Below are 25,411 nucleotides of genomic sequence, written 5' to 3'. Positions count from 1 at the left end.
CTTTTTCACTGTGATTATTTTAAGTTATTAGCTATAAAAAGGTTTTAATCTGTCTTTGCTTACTACTTGTTGCTGTCTGTCTGTCTGTCTGTCTGTCTGTCTGTCTGTCTGTCTGTCTGTCTGTCTGTCTGTCTGTCTGTCTGTCTGTCTGGCTGTCTGTCTGTCTGTCTGTCTGTCTGTCTGTCTGTCTGTCTGTCTGTCTGTCTGTCTGTCTGTCTGTCTGTCTGTCTGTCTGTCTGTCTGTCTGTCTGTCTGTCTGTCTGTCTGTCTGTCTGTCTGTCTGTCTGTCTGTCTGTCTGTCTGTCTGTCTGTCTGTCTGTCTGTCTGTCTGTCTGTCTGTCTGTCTGTCTGTCTGTCTGTCTGTCTGTCTGTCTGTCTGTCTGTCTGTCTGTCTGTCTGTCTGTCTGTCTGTCTGTCTGTCTGTCTGTCTGTCTGTCTGTCTGTCTGTCTGTCTGTCTGTCTGTCTGTCTGTCTGTCTGTCTGTCTGTCTGTCTGTCTGTCTGTCTGTCTGTCTGTCTGTCTGTCTGTCTGTCTGTCTGTCTGTCTGTCTGTCTGTCTGTCTGTCTGTCTGTCTGTCTGTCTGTCTGTCTGTCTGTCTGTCTGTCTGTCTGTCTGTCTGTCTGTCTGTCTGTCTGTCTGTCTGTCTGTCTGTCTGTCTGTCTGTCTGTCTGTCTGTCTGTCTGTCTGTCTGTCTGTCTGTCTGTCTGTCTGTCTGTCTGTCTGTCTGTCTGTCTGTCTGTCTGTCTGTCTGTCTGTCTGTCTGTCTGTCTGTCTGTCTGTCTGTCTGTCTGTCTGTCTGTCTGTCTGTCTGTCTGTCTGTCTGTCTGTCTGTCTGTCTGTCTGTCTGTCTGTCTGTCTGTCTGTCTGTCTGTCTGTCTGTCTGTCTGTCTGTCTGTCTGTCTGTCTGTCTGTCTGTCTGTCTGTCTGTCTGTCTGTCTGTCTGTCTGTCTGTCTGTCTGTCTGTCTGTCTGTCTGTCTGTCTGTCTGTCTGTCTGTCTGTCTGTCTGTCTGTCTGTCTGTCTGTCTGTCTGTCTGTCTGTCTGTCTGTCTGTCTGTCTGTCTGTCTGTCTGTCTGTCTGTCTGTCTGTCTGTCTGTCTGTCTGTCTGTCTGTCTGTCTGTCTGTCTGTCTGTCTGTCTGTCTGTCTGTCTGTCTGTCTGTCTGTCTGTCTGTCTGTCTGTCTGTCTGTCTGTCTGTCTGTCTGTCTGTCTGTCTGTCTGTCTGTCTGTCTGTCTGTCTGTCTGTCTGTCTGTCTGTCTGTCTGTCTGTCTGTCTGTCTGTCTGTCTGTCTGTCTGTCTGTCTGTCTGTCTGTCTGTCTGTCTGTCTGTCTGTCTGTCTGTCTGTCTGTCTGTCTGTCTGTCTGTCTGTCTGTCTGTCTGTCTGTCTGTCTGTCTGTCTGTCTGTCTGTCTGTCTGTCTGTCTGTCTGTCTGTCTGTCTGTCTGTCTGTCTGTCTGTCTGTCTGTCTGTCTGTCTGTCTGTCTGTCTGTCTGTCTGTCTGTCTGTCTGTCTGTCTGTCTGTCTGTCTGTCTGTCTGTCTGTCTGTCTGTCTGTCTGTCTGTCTGTCTGTCTGTCTGTCTGTCTGTCTGTCTGTCTGTCTGTCTGTCTGTCTGTCTGTCTGTCTGTCTGTCTGTCTGTCTGTCTGTCTGTCTGTCTGTCTGTCTGTCTGTCTGTCTGTCTGTCTGTCTGTTGGAAAAAATCTGCCTTTTTTTCTGTGGTTACTCTAATTCCCATTATGTTAATGCAAATTTTAAATTATTTGAAATGGGGCGCGCATTTTGTCTCTTTTTGCTCGTATACGTTTTTCACAAGTGCATTCACCTGCGCTAGAGAGAGACGGAAGATGTGCTAGGCAGAATTGAAAGTTCTAAAAAGCCTCTTCTAGAAAGAGATCCCTGGGTCAAAATCGAGCTGCGAAAAACATATAAGAAGGCATATTTCTATTAAGTTGTTTAGCTGAGTAACGGGTATCTAATAGTCGAGGCATTCGACTATAGCGTTCTCTCTTGTTTTTTATTTGGAAGAACACCGACTGTCTTTAGACAAGTCTCAAACTGAACTCGCTTCTTAACTTAAACTTCTTTGATGATCATACCTCGGTTCTGAGCTTTAGAGCTTTTTATGAGTGGAGTTAGCTTTAATTGAGTGAGTTTTAAAATTGCCCTTTGGATTGTTGATTGATAATGCACCGGCGACTCAATCCGATTGTTTAGTCTAAATCTTTTGGGGATTCTTTCTCATGGTAATTTTCCATTGAGGGTCCGAAAGTGTGGGAACGAACTGATAACGTAATTTGATTCGTTCTGGATGTTTAGTCTAAAGCCTGGGTACATTTGCAATTAGATATTGGCTGGTGGCGAACTAAGGTTATCTGAAGGGTGAATTCTGGGATGGTGTATGTGTGTGTAAGTGTGTGGGCGTATGGACATGTGCATAGAGTTATGTGGAACTATGGATATGTCACTCCCCCATTCTTTGAATTTGGCCTGTCCTCAGGTGGATAGTGTTGGGTATAGCATTACATTTTCTTCTATGTTAATTTGCCTTGGTAGATCATTTACAATTTCTGTACTCTTTCGTGTATCTTCCTTTGGTTTTACATATTTTACAATAAGTTTTCTTGGTATGCTCTTAAATTTATACAATAAGTACAATAAAATGCTTATAATAATGATTACAAAAGTTGTTAAAATGATTATTTGGAATACATTATAACATTTTGTGTGTGATTCTATTATCTCTTTCGTTTGAATATAAGATAATGGTTCTAATTTTGTCACATTTTTATTTACGTAAACGCTCTGTGTGTAATCTAACATTATATTTGAAAGAGTGAATTCATCTAATTGTACTGAACAATTAAGGATTTTAACGAGGTTACTTCCAACTATAGAAATTTCTTTATTAATGCAATTTTGATTTAATAATGTTTTAGGGATATTCCATGTCAATAAAATATTTGGTTCAACATAATTAATTTGGAAATTTTTATATGTTTTGGTATACTTGCATTCAGTATTTTCTTGTTTAATTATTCCATTTATACATTCGTCAAATACAATTTTTCCTGTTTCTTTGTTAAATACTTTATGATCGTATAAGAAATATTTGTCGAATATATTTTCTGTTAAAATATTATTGCTTTCATCGGGATAAGGAATAATTTCAAAAACGGGCGATTTAACTATCTCTGAAGGAATATGGGAAATGATCAAAATTTCATTTGTGTCTGTTTTAAGCCAAGTGGAAGTTTTGATTTTCAACAATTTCTCAGGGTTCACGTTTTTTAAATAATCATGTTTTAATAATTTTGGATTGAATAAACCTAATCTTGTCAGTTGCATCCCTAATTCAATATCTTCTACGTATTCTGTAAAGTGTTGTAAATTAAATATTAAAACGCTGGCTTGTTGTTCCCTTTCTCCGTCTGCCTTTAATTTATTGATTACTTCAATTCCATTATTTATGACATCGATAATCGTATTTAAATCTGTGTTCTGAACACTAGTATCTACTAAATTATTAATTTTTTCTTCCATCTCATCTTTATCATCTTGGTCTAATGTTCCGAATAGGTATTTATATACTGATCCTACAATATTGAATAAACCTCTCTTACTGCGTTTTGCTAATGTGATTCCGTGAATTTCTCTTTTAAGTTTTTCTACTAGATATCGGATTTGTATTACGTCATTAAATTCATTAGCTTCCTTCAAAAGACTTTCAAAAGTTTGTTCAGTTTTTGTTATGTTTACACTTAGATAATGATATTCACAATTAATCGGGATATCTATTGATCCTGTTTTAAATACAAGATATCCATTTTGGGCTTTAATGGGATTTATTTCAATGCTCTGTCCGATTGTTAGATGAATTAAAGTTGTTAGTATTATGGAGAAGGTCATTGTTTTCATTAAGTTGTTGTTGTTGGGTCCGTTCATTTTCTTCTGCTTGCCTGGAATTATCATCGTATTTACTTTTATTAATTTTCTTCTTCTTTTTAAATTTCGATTTAAATTGAATAATCTTTCTTCCTCTATTTGTTTCCTCAAAGTGTTTTTCGTCAATTTTTCTCAAGGTTCCTGTCATCTTAAATGGATTTGTAGTTTTGGACTTTACTAAAGGTGCTTATCTATATTTTGTGTCTATTTCGTAATCATGAGTTTTTTCATTTAGCTTTTCAATTCTATTTATTTTCTTTTCTTGTGTATCGTAATCAGGGGTTCCTGCATACATAAATATGTTGGCTGGTATTTGATTTGTAGCATTATGTTTTGTTTTATGATTATAAATATACAGAATTAATTCAAATTTGGTATACCTGTTTTCAATATCCGGTTCACTTCCTATGATTCTCAGCTTCTCATTTACCATTTTATGAAATCTTTCTACGTCCGATATACCGTTTTTACTTGTTGTTACTTGAATTTGTACTCCTTCTGAGTTTAGCCAATTGTGTAAAGCTACACACATAAATGCTGAATCCTTATCTGCTTTGATTTCTTGTGGTTTTCCCATTTCGTTAAATACTTTCATGATAGCTCTTTTAGCTTCTAACCAATCCCTACTTGTGACTTCTACTAAAGTAGCAAATTTTGAGTAAACGTCGATACATGATAAAAATTGTTGGTTACCCACCATATAAAAATCCATGACAAATTTCTCTCTTATATTTTGAATTTCTGGTGTAAGTTCGAATGTCAATTTGGTATTTTTATGCTCCGTTTTAGCAATGTTGCAAATTTCACATTCATTTATTATATTCTGAATTAATTTTTGATAATCAGGGAAGTAATATTTTTCTCTAAACCATTTAGTAGTTTTTTCGATTTCTGGATGTAAGAGGTCTTTGTGTCGTTTCAATATTTTTTCTTTAAAGTCTGCGTATGTCAGTATGTCTTCAAGTCTTGCCGTACATCTTACTAATTTCGTCAAATGACTTGCATTTATAATTTCCACATAAGCTTTTTGCAATATAAGAAAATCTGAATCGTTATGGAAATATATTGCGCTCTTCTTGGTACATAGGTATTCTTTAGTTATCTCTTTTGCTAAAGTTTCCGTCATTTCTTTATAAATAATGTTAATTTTTAATTTGTGGAAATAATGCGTTACTTCTGTTTTATCTTCATCTCCTTTAATTACTTCAATTTTTCGGGAAAAATAACTAAATGGTCTCTCGGTTATAGAAATATAGTTATGGTTATCTTCTTGCGCACTGTGTGCTGTTGCGTTTCCACTACTGGCTGTCTCTTCCCTGCAGGAAAAATGCGAACTAGTCTGAAAAACAACTAGTTATACAACAAATATAAAGCAACCGGAATTTGTCTGAATGCATTTGGACTACACGGGGTCTAGAAAATTTGTGCTAGTCGAAAAAATGATTAATACAAAACTAGTAAAAAAGAAACTTGTCTCGGACTAGTACCTTTCTGACAAAAAAAACCTTAAAAATATTTAACTGGTAGAACAAATACATGTTAGGGTCTAGTTAAAAGGCAACTGGAATTTAACTAGTTGCAAATGAAACACATATGATCCAAAAATATAGCCTAGGGTGTAAATGTCTTGGGAAATTTAACACTAAACAAATCAAACACTTGAGGTTCTCGGTTCAATCCCCGGTCTCTCTACATTTTTTGTTGCTTTTTGTTTGGTAGGTGATGCTTAAGTTTTATTTTAAACTTTGTTTAATCTGTCCGAGGCAATATATTTGTGAAAAATCACTGTTTTTGAATTATGTTACACTAAAATTCATAAACCTTGTTAGGGCATTACAAAATGTGATGCGTGTATGGCTCAATCAGTTAGTGTGTCTACAAATCCAAAGGTCCCGGGTTCAAGTCCTAGAGAGGGCGACTTGCCTCAAAAAAAGTAAGTTTGTTTTAATTCCATTTAATTATCATTTACTGTATTTGATTACATAATAATTATCAGAAATTCTCTAAGGACCGCGCCTATTAGTTGGATACTAAATTAGGAGAGCGTCAAGTTAGGCATCGTCAAGTACTAGTGAAATCCAATCACTTGATGGTTTAGAGATTAATTTTTAGTTTTTTCGTGAAAATATTTTTTTTAGTGTAGTTTAACAGCTGTAAACGTAAATTGGTTAACAGTCACTAGTGCAAAACTAGTAGCAAATGGACTAGTTGTTTCCGACGACAAGCATATGAAAAATGGACCACTTCGTTACAAGGAAATGGACATAACTTGAACTAGTTAACCTTCTTGACCCAACTAGTATTTTAATAGTCCAAAACTGATTCCGTTTCCTGCAGGGTTCTAATACATTTTCCTCAATATCATCTGTAAACATATTTTCTCCTATTTTGGTCCTGGATAAAGCGTCGGCAACATAATTTTTTTACCTGGTAAATATTTAATCTGGTAATCAAATTCGTTTAATTTTATTTTCCACCGTTGTAGTTTCATATTTGGTTCTTTTATATTATTTAGCCAGACTAAAGGTTTATGCTCGCTTAATATTTCAAATGACCTACCGAATAAATATGATCTAAAATATTTGGTAGCCCATACGATTGCTAAAAGTTCTTTTTCAATAGTCGCGTAATTTATTTCGTGCTCGTTAAGAGTTCTGCTAGCTTAACAGAATGGTTTATGATTTTGTGACAGTACTTCTCCTATAGCCATGTTACTTGCGTCCGTTGTTAGAGAAAATGATTTATTAAAGTCGGAATAAATTAAAATTGGGTCTGAGGTAATTAAAACTTTCATTTTTTCAAATGCTTCTATGTATGGTTTGTCTTTAGTATTGATTGTGGCGCCTTTCTTTAATTTCACTGTCATTGGCTTTACGATATGTGCAAAGTCTGGTATGAATTGTCGATAAAATCCACACAATCCTAGAAATGATTTAATTTCTTTTGGAGATTTTGGTATTGGAAAATTTATAGTGGCACTTATCTTTTGTGGATTTGGTTTAATACCTGTAGTAGTTACTACGTGACCTAAAAACTCCGTTTCCTTTTTCATGAATTAACATTTGTCTAGTTGTAATAATAAATTTGCATCAAGTAATTTTTGAAATACCTTTTTCAATGATAAAATGTGTTCTTCTAATGAAGTGGACAAAATTATAATATCATCTAGATATACCAAACAATCTGTATAGATTAAATCTTCTAACAAATTGTTCATACATCTTTGGAAAGTGGCGGGGGCGTTTTTAAGACCAAATGGCATTCGTGTGTATTCGTAATGACCGTGTTTTGTTGAGAATGCTGTTTTAGCTATTGATTCTGGTTCCATTTGAATTTGATGAAATCCTTTGGCTAAATCAATGGTAGTGAAATATTGACATCTTCCCAATTTGTCTAATATTTCATCCATTCTGGGTACCGGAAATTTATCATTGATAGTGATTGTTGCGGTCATACGCAGCTTTAAATTTATATTCTTTCAAGCCCAGCTCAAATAGTAATAATTGCGTGGTTTTTTAGACGTTATAATGTTTATTTGCTGACTTCAATAAGATCTCCCTTCAGATTCGATGCGAGTAGAATCGTAGAGGGGCAGAGAGAGAGTAATACACACGAGAAACTTAAGCGAACGCGTTTGGGCTTTTGTCGTTTACCAAAATACCAAATTGCGTAAAAATACTAAATTCATGTATGGCTGCAGATTCTGTTAACATTTAAACTTAATTCTAATCTTCCCCAACATTCTCCCCCCGTTGAAAGAACCTGGGTAATTTTAAGAACATTCAACAGGCAAAGGGGCGATTTTGTGTATTGGCCTGCGCAGAGTGCCTTTGTTAGTTTTTAGATCGACGACTCGAACCCGGTCGTCCTTTCCAGAAAACACAGCCGTGACTCGTGCTAAGTTCCAGTGCTGTGGAGGCGCTGTGTCCTCGTGAATGATCACTAGCTGGCCAACTCTGATGTTGTCTTGAGGTTGAGTCCACTTAGTTCGCTTTTGCAGGGTATGAATGTAGTCGCGCTGCCATATGCGCCAGAATTGCTGCTTCAGGAATGTTATTCGTTGCCATCGTGTCAGAGAGTTGAGTTGAGACGCGTCGTCCTTAGCAGGTGAAACTTGAAGGTGCTCCTCCGGTGCTGATAAGAGTGGTCCACCAATGAGTAGGTGAGCTGGGGCTAGCGCGAAACCATCGTTCGGGTCGTCAGACAGAGGAGCGATATGTCGCGAGTTCAGTATCGTTTCGATCTCTGTCAACAACGTTAGAAGTTCTTCGTAGGTTAGGTGAGCTTCTGCGGCATTCTTGACCAGGAGAGTTTTGGCAGACTTTGTGAATTTGTGATCCTTAGGTAGAATCGGTGGGTGCTTTGCGTCAAACGGGATGTGTGCTTTTGCCAATCTTCCGCCGACTCGAACACGACCAGTGTTGCATTTCTTGTCTTGACTTCATGAAGAAAAGGTGCTAGTGCCTGCATGCGTGGCTGTAAAACTTTATTTTTACGTAACAAACCTATTTCTTTGCTGTATGCTGAGTGTTGAACATGTGCTACTATTCGCCAAAACGAGTCTGTGAGCTCGGTCGCTGGCACATGAACTAGTTCATGAGTGATTGGTTTATAAGCTGGTGGAACTTTATTAAAAACGCGGAAGATAAAGGAAAGGGTTCGCAAAGATTTTATGTAAGACGATGAATTATTGATCACCTGATCAATGATGTTCATATCAACCGACGACTCAATGTTGCTGATTAATGAGGTTTGTAGACAGATTCTTTAAGAGTCGGCCAGTCCTTTTCTGCAAGCTTGAGGAAGTTTGGACCGGTGAACCACATGTTTTCTTGTATCTCCGAAACGCTACAGCCGCGAAACACTATGTCTGCGGGATTCTTCGCAGTGGGCACATAACGCCACTCGATGTTCTTATCCTGTTGCTGAAGTTCCGAAACTCGATGGGATTCAAAGGTTGGCAAAACTGATGAATGCTTGCAAAGCCATTGCAGTACAGGCTTTGCATCAGTCCAGAAGTACACTTTGGATATGTACTGCTGCAGTTTCTGTTGAAACTTGTGGTAGGTTCGACTAAGTAGAACTCGGATGGGATGGACAGAGTTTTGATGGGTGCTACCTTTGATTTGCCGATTAGAAAGTGGATTCTGATAACCCCGTCGACTTCTGTGCGCACGTATAAACAACACCCATATCCACGCTTGGATGCGTCTGCGAACCCGTGAATTTCTCCCTTGTTGTGGGGTGATGTGAATACGAAGCGCGGAACTTGTATTTGCGAAATGTTTTGAAGGTCAAGTTTTAAAAGGTTCCAAGTATTGACTAAATCCTCTGGGATCAGTTCATCCCACGACAGATTCCTTAGAACAAGATCCTGGATAAATATCTTGCAGTTCATGATTATGGGCGCAATTAATCCAAGTGAATCAAAAACTCGTGCCACTTTTGACAGCACTGTTCTCCTGGTCGGATTCTCCGAAAATTTCACCTGGTTGTGGAATACGAACAAATCCTTTGAAGGCTGCCAAGCGAGTCCAAGCATCTTTGTTCATTTGCATTCGTTTAGTTGCATCGGGATTTCGTTGTCAGAGGATTCCACTAGAACAGCTGAGTTGCTGTTGAACTTCGTCATGGTTAATCCCGCCTTGCTGGGTAGCTGTGTAATTTGCGTCTTTTTCTGAGCAGCTTCTTCGATATTATTGGCACCAGTTAAAAGGTCGTCAACATATACGTCCGAACGTAAAACTTGAGCTGCAAGTGGAAATTCTAATTCATATAGATTAGCGATTTGAAAAAGACTGCGAATTGCAAGAAAGGGAGCAGCTGATACGCCGTACGTTACAGTGTTCAACTGGTAAGTGTGCAAGGTGTGACTCTCAGACTCCCTCCACAGAATCAGTTGAAATCGCCGATCTCTTTCATCCATTAAAAATTGTCTATACATTTTCGATATGTCCCCAGAAAGTGCATACCGATTTAGTCGAAATGAAAGAAGAGTCGTGATGAGATCCTGTTGTATGGTTGGGCCTACCATTAAAAGTTCGTTGACGTCGTTTTAGCGCTCGCGTCGAAGACCACCCTAAGCTTGGTTGTTAGGCTTTCCGGACGCAGAACGCAGTGATGAGGGATATAAAAATGTGGCATGCTTGTGTCCACTGTTGTAGTGCGAGTCATGTGTCCAAGCTCGATATACTCCCTCATGAATTGGATATAGGGCTCCTTCAGTGATGGATTGCGATTGAGTCTGCGCTCCAGCATTATGAATCGTTTGAATGCACTATCATACGATTGCCCTAACCTTTGTTGTTCGATTTTAAAGGGGAGCCGCACCTGAATACGGCCGTCGCTTAGAGCTACGTTGTCGGAATAATGTTGCTCGCAAAGCTGCTCCTCTTCACTAAATCTCTGAGGTGCGGTTTTGTATTCCTCCACTTCCCAGAACTTGTGCAAGCATTCGTCGAGAGACATCCTTTCCTGAATGAGATTGCACTTGTAGGTTGCTGAATTTGCGAGGTGTGTTGCGTTTCCATCCAGCCAAATGCTGTGTTGATAAATGCGGGCATTCCTGGGCCAACCTCGCACTTGCCGCTGCGAATGGCCTCGAAGAATCCTTCTATTCCTATGAGCACGTCGATCCTGTGAGATTGATCAAAGTTTGGATCAGCTAAAACTAATCCATTTGGAATGTCCCATTGTGAGATGTCAATTGGTTCGCTGGGCTGGTGGTTGCAAATCCGTTTGATCACGGCGAAATGAGAACACCACTTGAATTCCGAGACGCGAGACTTAAGAACTGTATAAACGTTGAAGTTTACAGTTTGAGTAGTGTTAGAAACCCCACTTATGGACTGAGAAACGCGAGACTTTTCTAGCTGGAGTCGTTTGGCAGTTTCTTCGGTGATCAGATTCACCTCGGATCCTGAGTCTAGAAGTGCCCGAACAATTTGGAAGTCTCCATGTCCATCCTTGATTTGCACTAGTGCTGTAGTGGCCGTGCGCGCTATTAGAGATACCCTAGGTCTGCTGTGCTGGTTAGAATCAGCGTGTTCTGGAACCAGGGTTTGTTGTGGTTGGTTTGTCATCGAATCATCCTTAATTGGGCTTGGGCTATACGCATGCAGAAGAGTGTGATGAGCGCCCTGACAAACCTTGCACCGAGATTTGGATGAACAATCCGTAATAACATGGGATTTGCGCAAGCAATTAAAGCAAAGCATGGCTTTCTTTACGAAGTCTTTCCGCTGCGTGAGTTGAAGTGCAGAGAACGACTTGCATTGTGTGATGTAGTGACTGCCCGAGTCACAGTATGTGCAACTGGCATTTGTTGTGATGAACGATTTGGACAAATGCATGTGGTTTGTCTTTTGTCGTTGCTGTGTGTCGATGGCTCGACCTTTTATGATGGCGCGTGATCGGCCTTCCAAGAATTGACAGCGGTGTGTCAGAAACTTGCAGCACTCGTTCCAGTCTGAAAGCTTTTCAAATGATTGCTTCTCATCGTAGCTTAACCTCGTCTCGGCATCGACCTTAGATAGAAGCAAGTTTATCATGATAGCGTTCATGACGTCGTTCGGTGATCCCAATGATAATAATGATCCTCGGATCGCTGATGATGTGTCCACAAGGCGTTGCAATCCTGTAGCGTCTGAGATCGAGATGGATTGCAAGTTGAAAAGCCTAGAAATGGAATCGAGAAAAATAAGCACGTTGTTGTCGTAACGTTCTTTCAGCCGTTTGAATGCCTTTGAATAATTGTCCTCAGTGACCTGGAATGCTTGGACTACCTCCAAGGCTGCGCCTGACACACAGCTCAACAAATAATTGAATTTGTCAATATCTGAGATTCCAGGGTCACAGTGCACGAGATTTGTAAAAGCGACTTCAAACCGCTTGTAGTCTGAATATTTGCCATCGAAGTGCGGCAACTTCAAGTTTGGCAATCGGGAAGAATGTACACTGGCGGAGGCATTAAAAACACTGACGTCTGCTGAATGGTTGTGTTTAATCATTAGAGATTTTATTTTGCTTTTGGTTTTAATGAACAATGTTTCCACCTTAGCTCTACCGTCGTCCGCATAATTCAGCTCTTCAATTCGTGTTTGCAATTGACACAACTGGCGAAAGTAAGACTCCAAAATTTGTAAATGGCAATCTAACTCTTCGTGGTTGAGCTCGGTTGCATCGGACTCCCTGTTCACTCTGGCCGCTAAGTTTTCGACGTTGGCTTCCATTTTTGAGCGCTGTAGTCGAAGGGGAGTCAATTTTGCGTCAACTGCCTCTGCTGCCGAATCTTTGGTCATTTTAAACGGTTGTACGAAAGGGCGGCAGAGTAAAGAGCTGAGAAACTGCGGTTCAAAGAAGAAACGAAAAGCTAGTCTGAAGGCGAAACTGTACCACGTGTGCAGCCCGGCGTTATAGTTTTGAGCAAAAAGCAGACACAGAATCAGAACGTATTGGTATGCGTAAAGCAACGGTTATTTCTGCCGTAATTGACCACCTTCAGCAAAGTAATCACACTACCAGCAAGAATTTTATGTTTGTATGTATTTGTAAGTCTACTCACAGGTTATTGTGTGCGTGGCACACGATTATATAATTACGGCGTAGTTTGCGTATGTGCGAATGTTGCAGGTTATGTAGCGGCAAATCTCACTGGTCGGGTAGAGGGAGGGAATCGTCTTGGTTGTACTAATCCCGCTTGTGGAGATGTTTTCAAGCGATTGCGACCTGCGCCTTTCCGATCCACTGCCGATGTTGCGCCCTTTGATTTGCGGGAATCCAGTGCGTGCCTTGATGGTGTCTTCAACGACGATCACACTGAAGATGCTGCGGTTGCAGGCTGGCCTATGTCGGATTGGTTCTCGGCTTTTACGAAATAAAATTATAACCTCTAAACAGCCACGCGGACTTTACTATTTGTCTGGGTCCTGTCACGGTCGCCAAATGTTGCGGTCATACGCAGCTTTAAATTTATATTCTTTCAAGCCCAGCTCAAATAGTAATAATTGCGTGGTTTTTTAGATGTTATAATGTTTATTTGCTGACTTCAATAAGATCTCCCTTCAGATTCGTTGCGAGTAGAATCGTAGAAGGGCAGAGAGAGAGTAATACACACGAGAAACTTAAGCGAACGCGTTTGGGCTTTTGTCGTTTACCAAAATACCAAATTGCGTAAAAATACTAAATTCATGTATGGCTGCAGATTCTGTTAACATTTAAACTTAATTCTAATCTTCCCCAACAGTGATCTCATTTAAATTTCTGTAATCCACTACTAATCTAAACTTCATTTTGCCTGATGCATCGCTTTTTTTTGGAACTATCCAAATGGGTGAACAATAGGGAAATTTTGATTTACAAATTATTCCCTGTTCAATCATTTCATTTATTTGTTTATTAACTTCTTCATCAAAGGTTTGAGGGTATTTATATGGCTTCCTATATACTGGGTCTTCATGTTTTGTTTGTATTGAATGTTTAATAGTACTTGTAAAAGTCAAATTCTCACCTTCCTTGTACTGTATGTCATTGTATTCAAATAAAACTTTCTTTAAATTTTCTTTTTCTTTCTCATTCAAATGTTTTAATCTGTATTCATTGCATTCTTTTAATTCATTATTAATGGCAAAATTAAATGATTGGTCCTTTGATAAGGGCGGATTAAGGCATTCTAATGCGGTCTTATCCTCTTTAATCTCCTTTTTAACCGATGGTGGACTAAGGCATTTTACTGCAGTCTTGTCCTTTCCTACATCGTTCTCACCATATTTTATATAAAGTAATGTATCTCCTAACGTCACTGTTTCTTCTTCGTAATTTATTTTTGCTTTACTTTCTTTCAAATAATCTCTACCTATTAAAATGTCAAATTTTCTGAGAATTTATGTAAATAAAATTTTTATTTAACTGGACAGATTTTACATGGATCCAATGTAATACTTTTATTTAATTCCACTGACCCATTTATTGTGAATACTTTTAAATTTTCATCTTGTTCCTCATTATTTCCAAAATTCTGCGTCATTATATTGATAGATGACCCTGTATCTATCATAGCTCTAAGAAGTTTTCCTTTAATTTTCATTACTCTGACATATGGGCAACACTTTCTGTATCCGAGGCAGTTTGCTGAAAATTTACATCCATTCTATTCTGTGCACTGTCACTCTCTCTTTGTCTTTTAACAGGTGTATTCGGAGAATTATTGGAAGTTGATGCTTGGAAATTTAAGGGGTTTTGGGCCCTACCTTGATCTAAGTTCCTCCTACACTCTTGATATTTTCCCTGATTTTGAGGGGGAATTTGATTTCTATTTGGTGAACTTTGAGAAGTTGTTGAATTTGAATTATTATTGTTGTTTCTTGGATAACTATAGGAGTGGGAATTGTTCCTTTGATAATAATAATTTTGATGTGTATTTCCCGAATTCCTTCGATTATCGTTGCGCCTGGGTTTATAATTATCAAAAGGGTCTGCATCCCAATGACCTAGAATCATTGCTGCTTCTTTTAGATTGGCAACTGTTGTTATATCTTTGTTGGACAAGGAAGTATACAATCTATCAGGAAGTTTTCTTTCGATACAATCCCTAATTGTTTTTTTTAAGGAACTTGTGTAAATTAGCTTGTCTGTTGGATCTGATTCTAATTCTAACTTATTGTGTACATTTGATGATCTGGATTTTAGTTCGTTTACGAACTTACTGATGCTTCCTTGGTATGGGGTGTCGCGAACGTGCTGTACGATGTCCTCGTATGGCCTATGATCCTTGAAAGCTTTAATTAGGGCCACTTTTGCTGTTCACCATGTGTTCGACTTTTCCTCCTCGATCACTGCTTGCGCGGAATCGACGATGGTCCTCTCAATGGCTCCATAGATGATGTGGGTTTGGCGAACATCTTGAGTAGGGTAAAGTTGCAGTAAGTACTCTACTCTGGCAATATAGCGACTTAATTCCGATGGGTTGCCGTCGAAATAAGGTAGCTCTTTGATTTGTCCGATAAGCTGATTCAGATGCAGCTCAGACAACTGCGGTAGCACTGGTGGGTTTGCCATGTTTATATTTTGTTTTCAATATTGACACTTTTTAAAATTCTAGCGCGTATTGACCGAATTGGATTTTTTATTTTAGTTTCTGCGTGCGAAAATTACACATAGATTCTTTAGCGGATCTCGATATTTGTCGTTTTGTATATTCACGGATTTTTCGCTGATCAGGACAAGCTCGTTGTATAGTAATATCCTTTAGTTGATCAGTACCGATGACTTTTAAAATGACTTCAAGATCCTACCAACTGCGCCAATAAAATGTTTGCACCATAAGTTTAATATAGAAAAAAAACTTTATTTAATTTAATTTTAAACTGGTTACAATATTTTTTTATTTGGAAGAACACCGACTGTCTTTAGACAAGTCTCAAACTGAACTCGCTTCTTAACTTAAACTTCTTTGATGATCATACCTCGGTTCTGAGCTTTAGAGCTTTCTATGAGTGGAGTTAGCTTTAATTGAGTGAGTTTTAAAATTGCCCTTTGGATTGTTGATTGATAGTGCACAGGCGACTCAATCCGATTGTTTAGTCTAAATCTTTTGGGGATTCTTTCTCATGGTAATTTTCCATTGTGGGTCCGAAAGTGTGGGAACGAACTGATAACATAATTTGATTCGTTCTGGATGTTTAGTCTAAAGCCTGGGTACATTTGCAATGAGATATTGGCTGGTTGCGAACTAAGGTTATCTGAAGGGTGAATTCTGGGATGGTGTATGTGTGTGTAAGTGTGTGGGCGTATGGACATGTGCATAGAGTTATGTGGAACTATGGATATGTCACTATATATATTTAAATATTATAACAGTAACAGTTTTAAGAAATTGCGTTTTTACTAAACAAATACAAATTATTTAGTCGGATATATACCGCTTTTGAAAGAAGCATTGGGATGCGCCAGCAGCGAAGATGAAGCAAAAGAAATCGGTTAAAGGGGTAAGAAGACTTGATGCATCGCATTATTTTCGAAGGTTTTCTGAGAGAAGGAGGTTTTCCGTGATTAGTTAAATATTTTGTGGCAAGTGATATTGTACATAAATTAAAGTCAGGTAAGTGCTACCTTATATGTAAGAAAAAACGTGTAAAAAACGTATACGAGTAAAAAGAGACAAAATACGCGCCCCATTTCAAATAATTTAAAATTTGCATTAACATAATGTGAAGTAGAGTGACCACAGAAAAAAAGGCAGATTTTTTCCAATGCCATTTCCTAGATGGCGCTAGTGTATATTGTATTGCGCCATCTACCGCCAGATATTGGTACTACTGGTCATAAAAGGCGGAAATGTAGTGATCCTGATCAAGAATATATATACTTTATGGGGCCGGAAACGCTTCCTTCTTGCTGTTACATACTTTTGCACGAATACAATATACCCTTTTACTCTACGAGTAACAGGTATAATTAGAAACAAGAAAGGAAGCTAACTTCGGCCTGCCGAAGTTTATATACCCTTGCAGGTATGCCTACTAAAAATGTTGTTTTTACAATGTCAAAAATCAAAACGCTAATTTCTACAAAGTTACAATGGTTTTTTTATTATTTCTTTTGATTATTCCTATGGGAGCCATAAGATATAGTGGTCCGTTCCGGCTCGTTTCGACATATGTACTATCTGCAATAGAAAGAAGACTTTTGTGAAAGTTTCATCGCGATAGCTTAAAAACTGAGGGACTAGTTTTTTATTTTTTTTTTTCATTTTTCAGTTTTCAGGGTCCGATACTAGAATTGTTTATTCCAGTGTTGCCAAATATGCTTATAAGCTCACTGAGGAAAAATTACCTTTTGCAAATGTCTGAGGCAAATAACACCAGTTTACAAAAAAAAATCGATGAAATATACCATGAATGAAACCTTTGTTTTCCGGTAAGGTACGTCTTCCTGATTAAGAAAATGACACTTAAATTTTTTTTATGGATAAAATTTTTTTAAACGACGTTTTTGACACTTTTTTAATTTCTAACTTGAGTTGTGGTTAACTGATTTCAACCATAAATAACTAATTTTACAGGTAATAGAATGCCCTCCAACTTTCTTATACACTGCATTGATTTCCATTCATTAGTTTAGAAGCTACACTTCGTCAAAGTTGTAAAAGTGAGAAAAAATGCAAAAATGGTGGCATAAATGGAATCGTTAAAAATACACACCTAAAAACCGAAATTATTTTTAATCTTTCCACTAACTAGTCGGATTCCGACTATCGAATGTAGTTTCATGGTATAAAAAGGGAAGGGGGGTTCATATAATTAACACCAAGATCGTTTTCGTTAATCTTTGCACAATTTATTCATTTGTTTTGAATCTTTCCGATTCACTGCACCGTCTCTATCGTTTATTTCACTAACCTTTAACTAACCGTCGACTCACTTTCCAACTTCACCGTATTTTCCCTTCCGCGCGCGTGACCACTTCGATCGAAAGCCCGCAGCCAAGGGCGGGTCCTTGCCAAAGGTAATTCCAAAAAAACTGGTCTCTCAAAAGCTGAGTTTAGAAAGCGGGGTTGTGCGGTTGACTTCACTTGTCTTCGGTTTCTCTTTTTATTTGGTACTGGTTACAATGGCGTAAGCTTAGACTACATGGTTTTTAACCGGTTCGGTTACCAGTGATGCCGAACCAGCGATTCGAAACTAGTTCGACATGAACATTCTCCCCCCTCGCAATGGGGAGAGTGGCGAATCAAGCAAGGGAGCAAGTGCCCGAAAGGAGCCAGCCCAAGGCTGAACTTTGCGCCATGGGCAGTCCGTTTTGACTCGGGCGGATACGTGGCAGAATTAATTCCGCGTACACGTCGGCTCCCAAAACAGCAGACACTAGGGAAGGGTGGAACCATCTGTCATCAGCCAAAGTGATATCTTGAAAGCCATCCCGGACCTTCGGATCCAGGGGCTTGGCCGGAGTTCGGGTCTGCATCTGGTCATCAACCAGCATTAGCAGCTGTCGGGTCATTTTCGACGACTTTGATCGGATTTCGGTGGTGCACACCCGCTCATCGCCTACGCGGGTGACGGAATGGTTGAGAGCCTTTACCAAGGATGCGTGAATGCGACTCACGGGGCAGCAAGGATCCACCAGAGCTCGGACGTCAAACCGTTTCTCCTCAGACCCCACCAAAATGGATGCAGTTGGCAATATGCTCACACTCGTGCGCTGCATCGCCTCCTTCGGCGATGATGAGCGCAACGACGTCGTCGACGCCGCTCTCTGCTGCTGCTGTCCTTGGGGTCGTGACTGCTGTCGGCAGTTTAACAAAGTTCTTAGAGCCTAGCTTAACGACAGTTGACGAAGACGGGGCGAATTCGCAGAGAGCGAGAGAACTTTATTGTGCACCGCCTTCGTCCTAAACTAACTTACACTAAACTTCAAACTTCAAGTACAAATTCAAAATCTCTCAACACCGGCCCCGTTGAACGCTTCAGGCTTCCACAAATGGGAAGCGGCGCCAATTTATGGATGGCTCGCCGAAAAACGCCTACTGCGCCCGTCCTAACGTCGACGACCCTGACCATGCCGTCCTCCCCTGCGTGCCTGGCGATGATTCTCCCCAGGAGCCATTGTTGGGGCGGAAGGTTGTCCTCGGCCACGACGACGAGATCTCCCTCGCTGATGTTCGGCTGCTCCTGGTGCCACTTGCCCCGAATTTGTAGGCCCAGGACATATTCCCGGGACCATCGCCGCCAGAACATTTGCCTGACTGACGAGACAAGCCGCTATCGCCGTAAGCAGCTGAGACCCTCCTGGTCCGGGGTCCGGAGTGCTGGTGTAGCGAGCAGCGGCCCGCCTGTCAGCAGGTGCCCGGGAGTCAGCGCCTCTCCGTCGCTTGGGTCCTGGCTGATCGCTCCGAGCGGGCGGGAGTTCATCACCGCCTCGATTCCGACGAGCACTGTCGCCAGCTCTTCTGCGCTTAGGAGCGCGCTGCCCACCGCCCGTAGGAGTAGGTTCTTGGCAGTTTGGACACCTGCCTCCCATAGTCCGCCCATGTGCGGAGCCCGAGGCGGTGTGAACGCAAACTCGCATCCGCTTCTTGATGCGAATTCGCGTATCGCGTCGGCTTCCTCCTCGATCCGCTCTCGAAGGGCCTGGAAGTGGCGACTGGCTCCGACGAAGTTCGTCCCGTTGTCGCAATGGACGACTTGGAGACATCCTCGGCGCCCAACGAACCTTTGAAAAGACAATAAAAGGAATCTGTGGTTAAATCTGAAACAACTTCTAGATGACCCGCCTTTTACGCGAAACAAACAAAGAGCGCAATGTAGGACTTATACGGAGGCCTACCACGAATTTTCAGTGTATATATATAGACAGGGCCACAAAAATCAACTCACATATAGCAAATTTCCCATAATTTGTGTCATCAGTCGAGGCTTGCACTTGAAGCAGCGGATACATGATCGAACTGTCTGACTGCAGACCTCCTGAGCGTTTACGATCGAAATTCGCTGTCGAAGGAGACTCATAAGTGCTCGTGGACCAACATGAAAATCAGAATGGTGCAGATGCCGAACATAGCTCTGCACAAATTGGGAGCGTTTCGTCAACAACAATGGAAACTTGGCATCGTATGATATAGGAGCGTTAGCTAGTCACCCCCCATCGCAACAACGAAAAGTGACACCAAGTCCCCTTTTCTTCATGAATGAATGGATTCAATCGCTGAAGACTCAGGAGCCTTTACGGACTTTTTCCCTTTCTTCGTGATACTCGTGTTTTTGTAATACCTCGACAATTTGTAAAAAGGCTTCATTATATTCAGTGGGTGACAAAGTTTTTTCAAATACTTTACTTTTGTCTTTGCATTTTCTAATGAAGCGGAACATATAAACGAATACCCTAAGCAGTTTAAGGTGTGACGAAAATCCCTCGATGACATCTACCAAGTCCGAATTTTGTACCGCAGCGGTCAGCCCGACCGCAGTCTTCCTCGATTCTTGCAGTAGGACTTGTTCATCTAGGTCAAAGTGTGCATTTTGGGGCCAGTTTTCTTCTCCTTCCGTTAGATACGCTGGTCCAGTAAACCATATCGACTGTATGATTTCGTCGACGTCAAAACCTCTTGATACGATATCTGCTGGGTTCTGTTTCGTGGGGACATGCCGCCATGTAGCTTCACCTGTCCACTCTTGAATCTCCGCAACTCTATTCGATACAAATGTTTACAACGAAGACGGATTAGACCGGATCCAATGAAGCGTAACTTCAGAATCCGACCAATAAACAATTTGTTCGATAGGTACCTTTAATAGGGGCTTGATTCTGTGACAGAGATCTGCGAGAAGGTGAGCGGCACATAACTCAAGTCTTGGAAGAGTCTTAGTCTTGACCGGCGCTACTTTTGACTTTGACGTCAACAATGATACTTTATAACCTTCTGCAGTTTTGCTACGAATGTAGACGCAAGCTCCGTAAGCTCTTAAGGATGCGTCGGCAAAGGCATGTAATTGGACCGGTGACATCGGATCGGTATGCACAAACCGAGGAATTGATATTTCTTCTGAATTAGACAGTGTATTTTTTATCATATTCCATTCTGTTTCCAAATGCATTGGATTCGACTCATCCCAATCTAACTTATTGAGCCAAAGTTCCTGCAGCAGGATCTTTCCTCTAATTACAATTGGACTTAATAAGCCGAGGGGGTCAAACAGCTTCGATGTCACCGATAGTATGTTCCGTTTTGTCGCTCGGAGACCCATGACAGCATTGTCAATTTGGAACTTAAAGGCATCTTCGTTGGGCAACCACGATATTCCTAACGCCTTTGTGGACTCTGAGTCCGAGATGGGTATGGATTTAGCTGTGCTCTCAGATGCGGTGACGTCAGGTGAGTTTGAAAACCACTTTGTCAATTCAAAACCTGCAGTTTGAAGAACCTGAGACACTTCAGACTTGATAGTCTTTAACTCCTCTACGCATGCAGCACCAGTCAACATGGCATCGACATAAAAGTCGGATCCAATAACTTCAGCAGCTCTAGGAAAAGAAAGTTTGGCAGACTCGCTTAACCTTTTTAAACACCGAATTGCCAGAAATGGGGCTGGTCCAGTCCCATATGTTACGGTGTTGAGCTTATATAATCTCAAGGACTCAGAGGGGTCTCTTCTCCACACTATAAGTTGAAACTGCCTATCCGCTTCATTTACCATCACTTGGCGATACATTTTCTTTACATCGGCGGTCAAGGCGAACCTATGCAGCCGGAAGCGAAGAAGCGTTGAGTACAACTCATCTTGGATTGTCGGCCCAACCATCAAAATATCATTTAGAGAGATCTGAGTTGACGATTTACAAGAGGCATCGAAAACGACACGTAACTTGGTTGACGTACTTTGGGGTCTCAGAACGCATTGGTGTGGGATAACATAATGTGGAGCAGAAGGAATTTTATCTGTAGGAGACATATGACCTAAGGAAAGGTACTCTTCCATAAATTCTAAATACATTTTCTTCATGTCAGGGTCTCGAGACAACCTTCTTTCAAGCGACAAGCCGTTTTGCAACTTCAAAGGAGTTGCCCAACCCATTTGGATCAGATTTAAACGGCAGCTTTACTTCAAACCGACCTGATGGCAAAACCTGAGTAGTCTTCCGGTAGTGTTCTTCAGATAACTTTTGCTCAGGCGACAGAATTCTCTTTAGAGAAGGCATTTCTTCCAGTGACCAAAACTTCTGTAGTGTGCTGTCAATAGATACTAACAGCTCTTCACTACAACTAAAACTTTTCACAACTTCTGTAGGGGAAGATGCCTTATATCTTCCTGATACAACCCATCCTAGGAGGGTTTTCTGGTTTCGAAAAAAGATTCTGCTCCTATTAACAAATCTATTCTTTGTGGCTTGTAGAAATATGGGTCCGCTAAAGGTAGGTTCTTTGGAATTTTCCAGTCATTGATATTAACAGACTGGTCAGGATGGTATCCTGATATTGATTTTAAAATCCAAAAATCGAATGAGAACTCACTACCATTTATACGCGACTTCACCACTGTATGTACCTTTTTCTTAACTTGAGAATTGGACTCGCCAATACCAAGTAAGTTGATACACGACTCCTCTTTACGGATCTGTAAGCGGTGAGCAAGGACCTCTGTTATAAAGTTAGTTTGGGACCCAGAGTCAAGAAGTGCTCGGGCCAAAATATATTCACCGTTTTTGGTTCGTACACTTACGATCGACGTGGCCAAAATCACCCTGTCCGATGATGTCGCATGCATAACATGTGACGTGGAAGGCTGATCTTGATTTAAAGGAGGAGTAAGAATCTCTTGGGGTGGTGGTAACGCTAAACTGTTCTCGGAAACTGTATATCTATGCAGTAAAACGTGATGCGAGCGTCCACAAACTCGACATTTGTTAAATTTGCATTTCGAGACAGTGTGACCCTTTCGCATACAATTAATGCATAATGAAGCAGATTTTACAAAGTCAAACCTTTGCATAACGGAAAGACGACCAAACGGACCACAGTTCGCTAGGATATGGTCGTCTGCATTGCAATAGCTACAACCTTGCTGGGATTTACTGTTGGACGAAGAACATGTAAATGAGCTACGATTATGTGGCTTGCTCGACGTAACTTTATCTAGCTTTGGTTTCGTCGATTCTTCAGCAGATAAATGCTGATATCTGCGTTTTAACATTTTTTCAAAATCGGACCAAAGAGGTAATCTTTCATAATCTAACTGTTCTTCCCATTTTTGTTTGGTCACTGGGTCGACTCTGTTCAAGACGAGATAGATCAACATTGCATTTGAAATCTTGGTATCGTCTCCTATCGATAACAAAGAACCATATATCGATGACACGGTATCGATAAGATTCCTTAGAGACGACGCAGACTGTTGCGATATTTTCGGAAGACTAAACAATGTTGAAATATTATTCATAAAAATTAAACATTCGTTATCATACACTTTTTTCAAGCTGACCAAAGCTTTCTCATAATTGCTCTCTGTAACTTGGTAGGCCTTGATAGTCCCCAAAGCTTCACCAGAAAGACAAGAGATTAAGTGATTAAATTTTTCAATAACGGGAATGTTATCGTCTTGATGAACTAGAGTTTCAAAAAGGCTCATGAAATTTTTAAACTCCGAGTATTTGCCGCTGAATTTCGGCAATGCCAAATTCGGAAGTCGAGCTCGAGTTGGGACTACAGAAGCTGACCCAAGAGTTTTGGTATCGCTAGCTGTCTTCAAGGCCGAGATAAGCGACAATACTTTTGCCTTGGTTGTTATGGAAAGCTCTTCCAACTCTTCTCCAAACTCATCGCCATCATCTAAATCTTCTATCATTTCTTGTAATTGATTTGCCTTGTTAATTACATCATTTAAATTTTCTAGCCTACATTTTAATTCGTCTTCCAAAATCGGAATCTGGCCGGCTTCTAGCCGATTATTAAATCGGCGGATGCTATTTACTGGGTTTTTGAGCTTGTTTTTAAGGTCAACAAGAAGTTCAATACTTTTTGGCTTATCTGGACTCATTATACCCGTTACTCGTAGAGTAAAAGGGTATATTGTATTCGTGCAAAAGTATGTAACAGGGAGAAGGAAGCGTTTCCGACCCCATAAAGTATATATATTCTTGATCAGGATCACTAGCCGAGTCGATCTAGCCATGTCCGTCTGTCCGTCTGTCCGTCTGTTTGTCCGTCTGTCTGTTTGTATGAACGCTGAGATCTCAGAAACTATAAAAGCTAGAAGATTGGCATTTTGCATGCAGATTTTAGGAGTTCCTACGCAGCGCAAGTTTGTTTCAAAATGGTGCCACGCCCCCTCTAACGCTCACAATCGCTTATATCCGATTTTAAAAATTTTAATATTTTGGAAAAGTAAAAATGCAGTTTTATTGTGTTTATTAATACCTATCGAAATGTAGAAGAAATTTTTCAAATCGGACCATTCGTTAAAAAGTTATGCGTGATCAACGTTTTCTATCTCTATCTCCATCTCCCTCGCACTCCCTTTACCTGAGTAACGGGTATCTGATAGTCGGGGCATCCGACTATAACGTTCCCTCTTGTTTTTATATTAATTTATATATATAGGCCACGAAAAAATTATATATACATAATTATGTAGAATAAATTATATCCAGCAACAATTTATTAAATTGAATAAATTTAATTTAAAAAATATAATTCAAATTAGAACAGTGATGAAATAAATTTCGAAACAAAACAACGAGAGTTAATAATAATTTTGTCTATAATTATTAAATTTGTTCGAAAATGTTGTTACCAAATGTTGTATTATTCACAACAAAGCGACGAAAATATTTAATTAAATCAAACCACGTAGTATCAAATTAATAGTGGTGACGGCAAATCAGTATACCCGACCGAATGCAGGGTAGCGCGTCACTTAACGGTCAGCTAATCGTCAGCGCGCCAAACCAAAATACTACAACAATAACAACGTTGCTAGCGGCGGACAAGCGAAAGCGAAAACGAAAAAATTCACCGCTTCAGCTGCTTGTATATGAGGGCCTATGTATTGGTTATGTATAGCGGCTGGGATGAATTTTCCCAACTATTAATTTTTCGAGTTTTAACACAATGTAGGGAGGGGGGGCGACAGTGATTGCAATAATTTTCGTAAGAAAACACAAATTAAATGTTGCATCCAAGGGCGGTTCAAATGGGTTATGTAATGTGTATGTGTATGTGTATATATGTATATAATAAATATAATATAAATTGTATTTATTTTTTCTGTAAATGTGTAAGTTTGCAATTTTTTCCTTTTTATTATAATTAATGCATGCACAACTAGCTCTACTATATCGATACGTCTGTGCCAAAAATTGAAAGCGAGGTGCAATTTTTCAGCACAAGACAAGAAACAAATAGATTGATTTGTTAACAAACTCTAGCTTTCAATTTTTTGCACAAATACCTCGGGTTCTGCATTGGGGTCTTTTAATCCGGCTGCCACTTTCCTTTTGCACATCGAACAGTCACAGGGCATCCCTTGGCAACGGCAGTACTGGCGGATTTAGAGGGTATTTCGCGACCGGCACGATAAATTGAGCAAAGCTGCTATGTATTTAACTTTTTACTCGCCGCGGGCAACGATACACTCAATTTTGTGTATTTTTATTAATTTGAATGCAAATCAAGTTTGCTATCACTTGCTGTGATTTCACTGTGTCACTGTCACTTGTTGCCTTTAATTATTAATAGTTTAAAGTCCACTCGGGAGCGCCATGAATATTTAGAATAGTTTTTCTAAATATATATAAATACGAAAACCAAAAAACTTGTGGCAATAAACTTTAATTTTAGGCAAAGCGAAAAACGAGAGTGAGAAAATACGTGTGGTCGATCTAAATCAATTTTAACGATTGGACGACTATATTTTAACAAAGTTCTTAGAGCCTAGCTTAACGACAGTTGACGAAGACGGGGTGAATTCGCAGAGAGCGA

General features: G+C 40.0%; 3 protein-coding genes across 3 annotated transcripts; all 3 read right to left on the bottom strand.

The window, feature by feature from the left end:
* Nucleotides 1-8,681: 8,681 nt before the first annotated feature.
* LOC138913232 (uncharacterized) lies at nt 8,682-9,337 on the bottom strand. Its single transcript, XM_070216063.1, has 2 exons — nt 9,139-9,337; nt 8,682-9,058 (listed from the first exon to the last, which is right to left on the bottom strand). Exons 1-2 carry the CDS (start codon nt 9,335-9,337, stop codon nt 8,682-8,684), a joined length of 576 nt encoding a protein of 191 aa, XP_070072164.1.
* Nucleotides 9,338-9,972: 635 nt separating this feature from the next.
* LOC138913231 (uncharacterized) lies at nt 9,973-12,170 on the bottom strand. The gene is made up of 3 exons (XM_070216062.1): nt 12,097-12,170; nt 10,515-11,616; nt 9,973-10,413 (listed from the first exon to the last, which is right to left on the bottom strand). Exons 1-3 carry the CDS (start codon nt 12,168-12,170, stop codon nt 9,973-9,975), a joined length of 1,617 nt encoding a protein of 538 aa, XP_070072163.1.
* Nucleotides 12,171-18,698: 6,528 nt separating this feature from the next.
* LOC138913229 (uncharacterized) lies at nt 18,699-24,934 on the bottom strand. The gene is made up of 2 exons (XM_070216056.1): nt 24,882-24,934; nt 18,699-19,149 (listed from the first exon to the last, which is right to left on the bottom strand). Exons 1-2 carry the CDS (start codon nt 24,893-24,895, stop codon nt 18,699-18,701), a joined length of 465 nt encoding a protein of 154 aa, XP_070072157.1. The 5' UTR covers nt 24,896-24,934.
* Between the last annotated feature and the right edge of the window lie 477 nt (nt 24,935-25,411).

Source organism: Drosophila takahashii, chromosome 3R, assembly GCF_030179915.1.
Source record: "Drosophila takahashii strain IR98-3 E-12201 chromosome 3R, DtakHiC1v2, whole genome shotgun sequence".
In the NCBI taxonomy this organism is placed as follows: Eukaryota; Metazoa; Arthropoda; class Insecta; order Diptera; family Drosophilidae; genus Drosophila; species Drosophila takahashii.
Note: the sequence above shows the minus strand (reverse complement) of the source record. Positions and strands in the feature narration are given on the sequence as shown.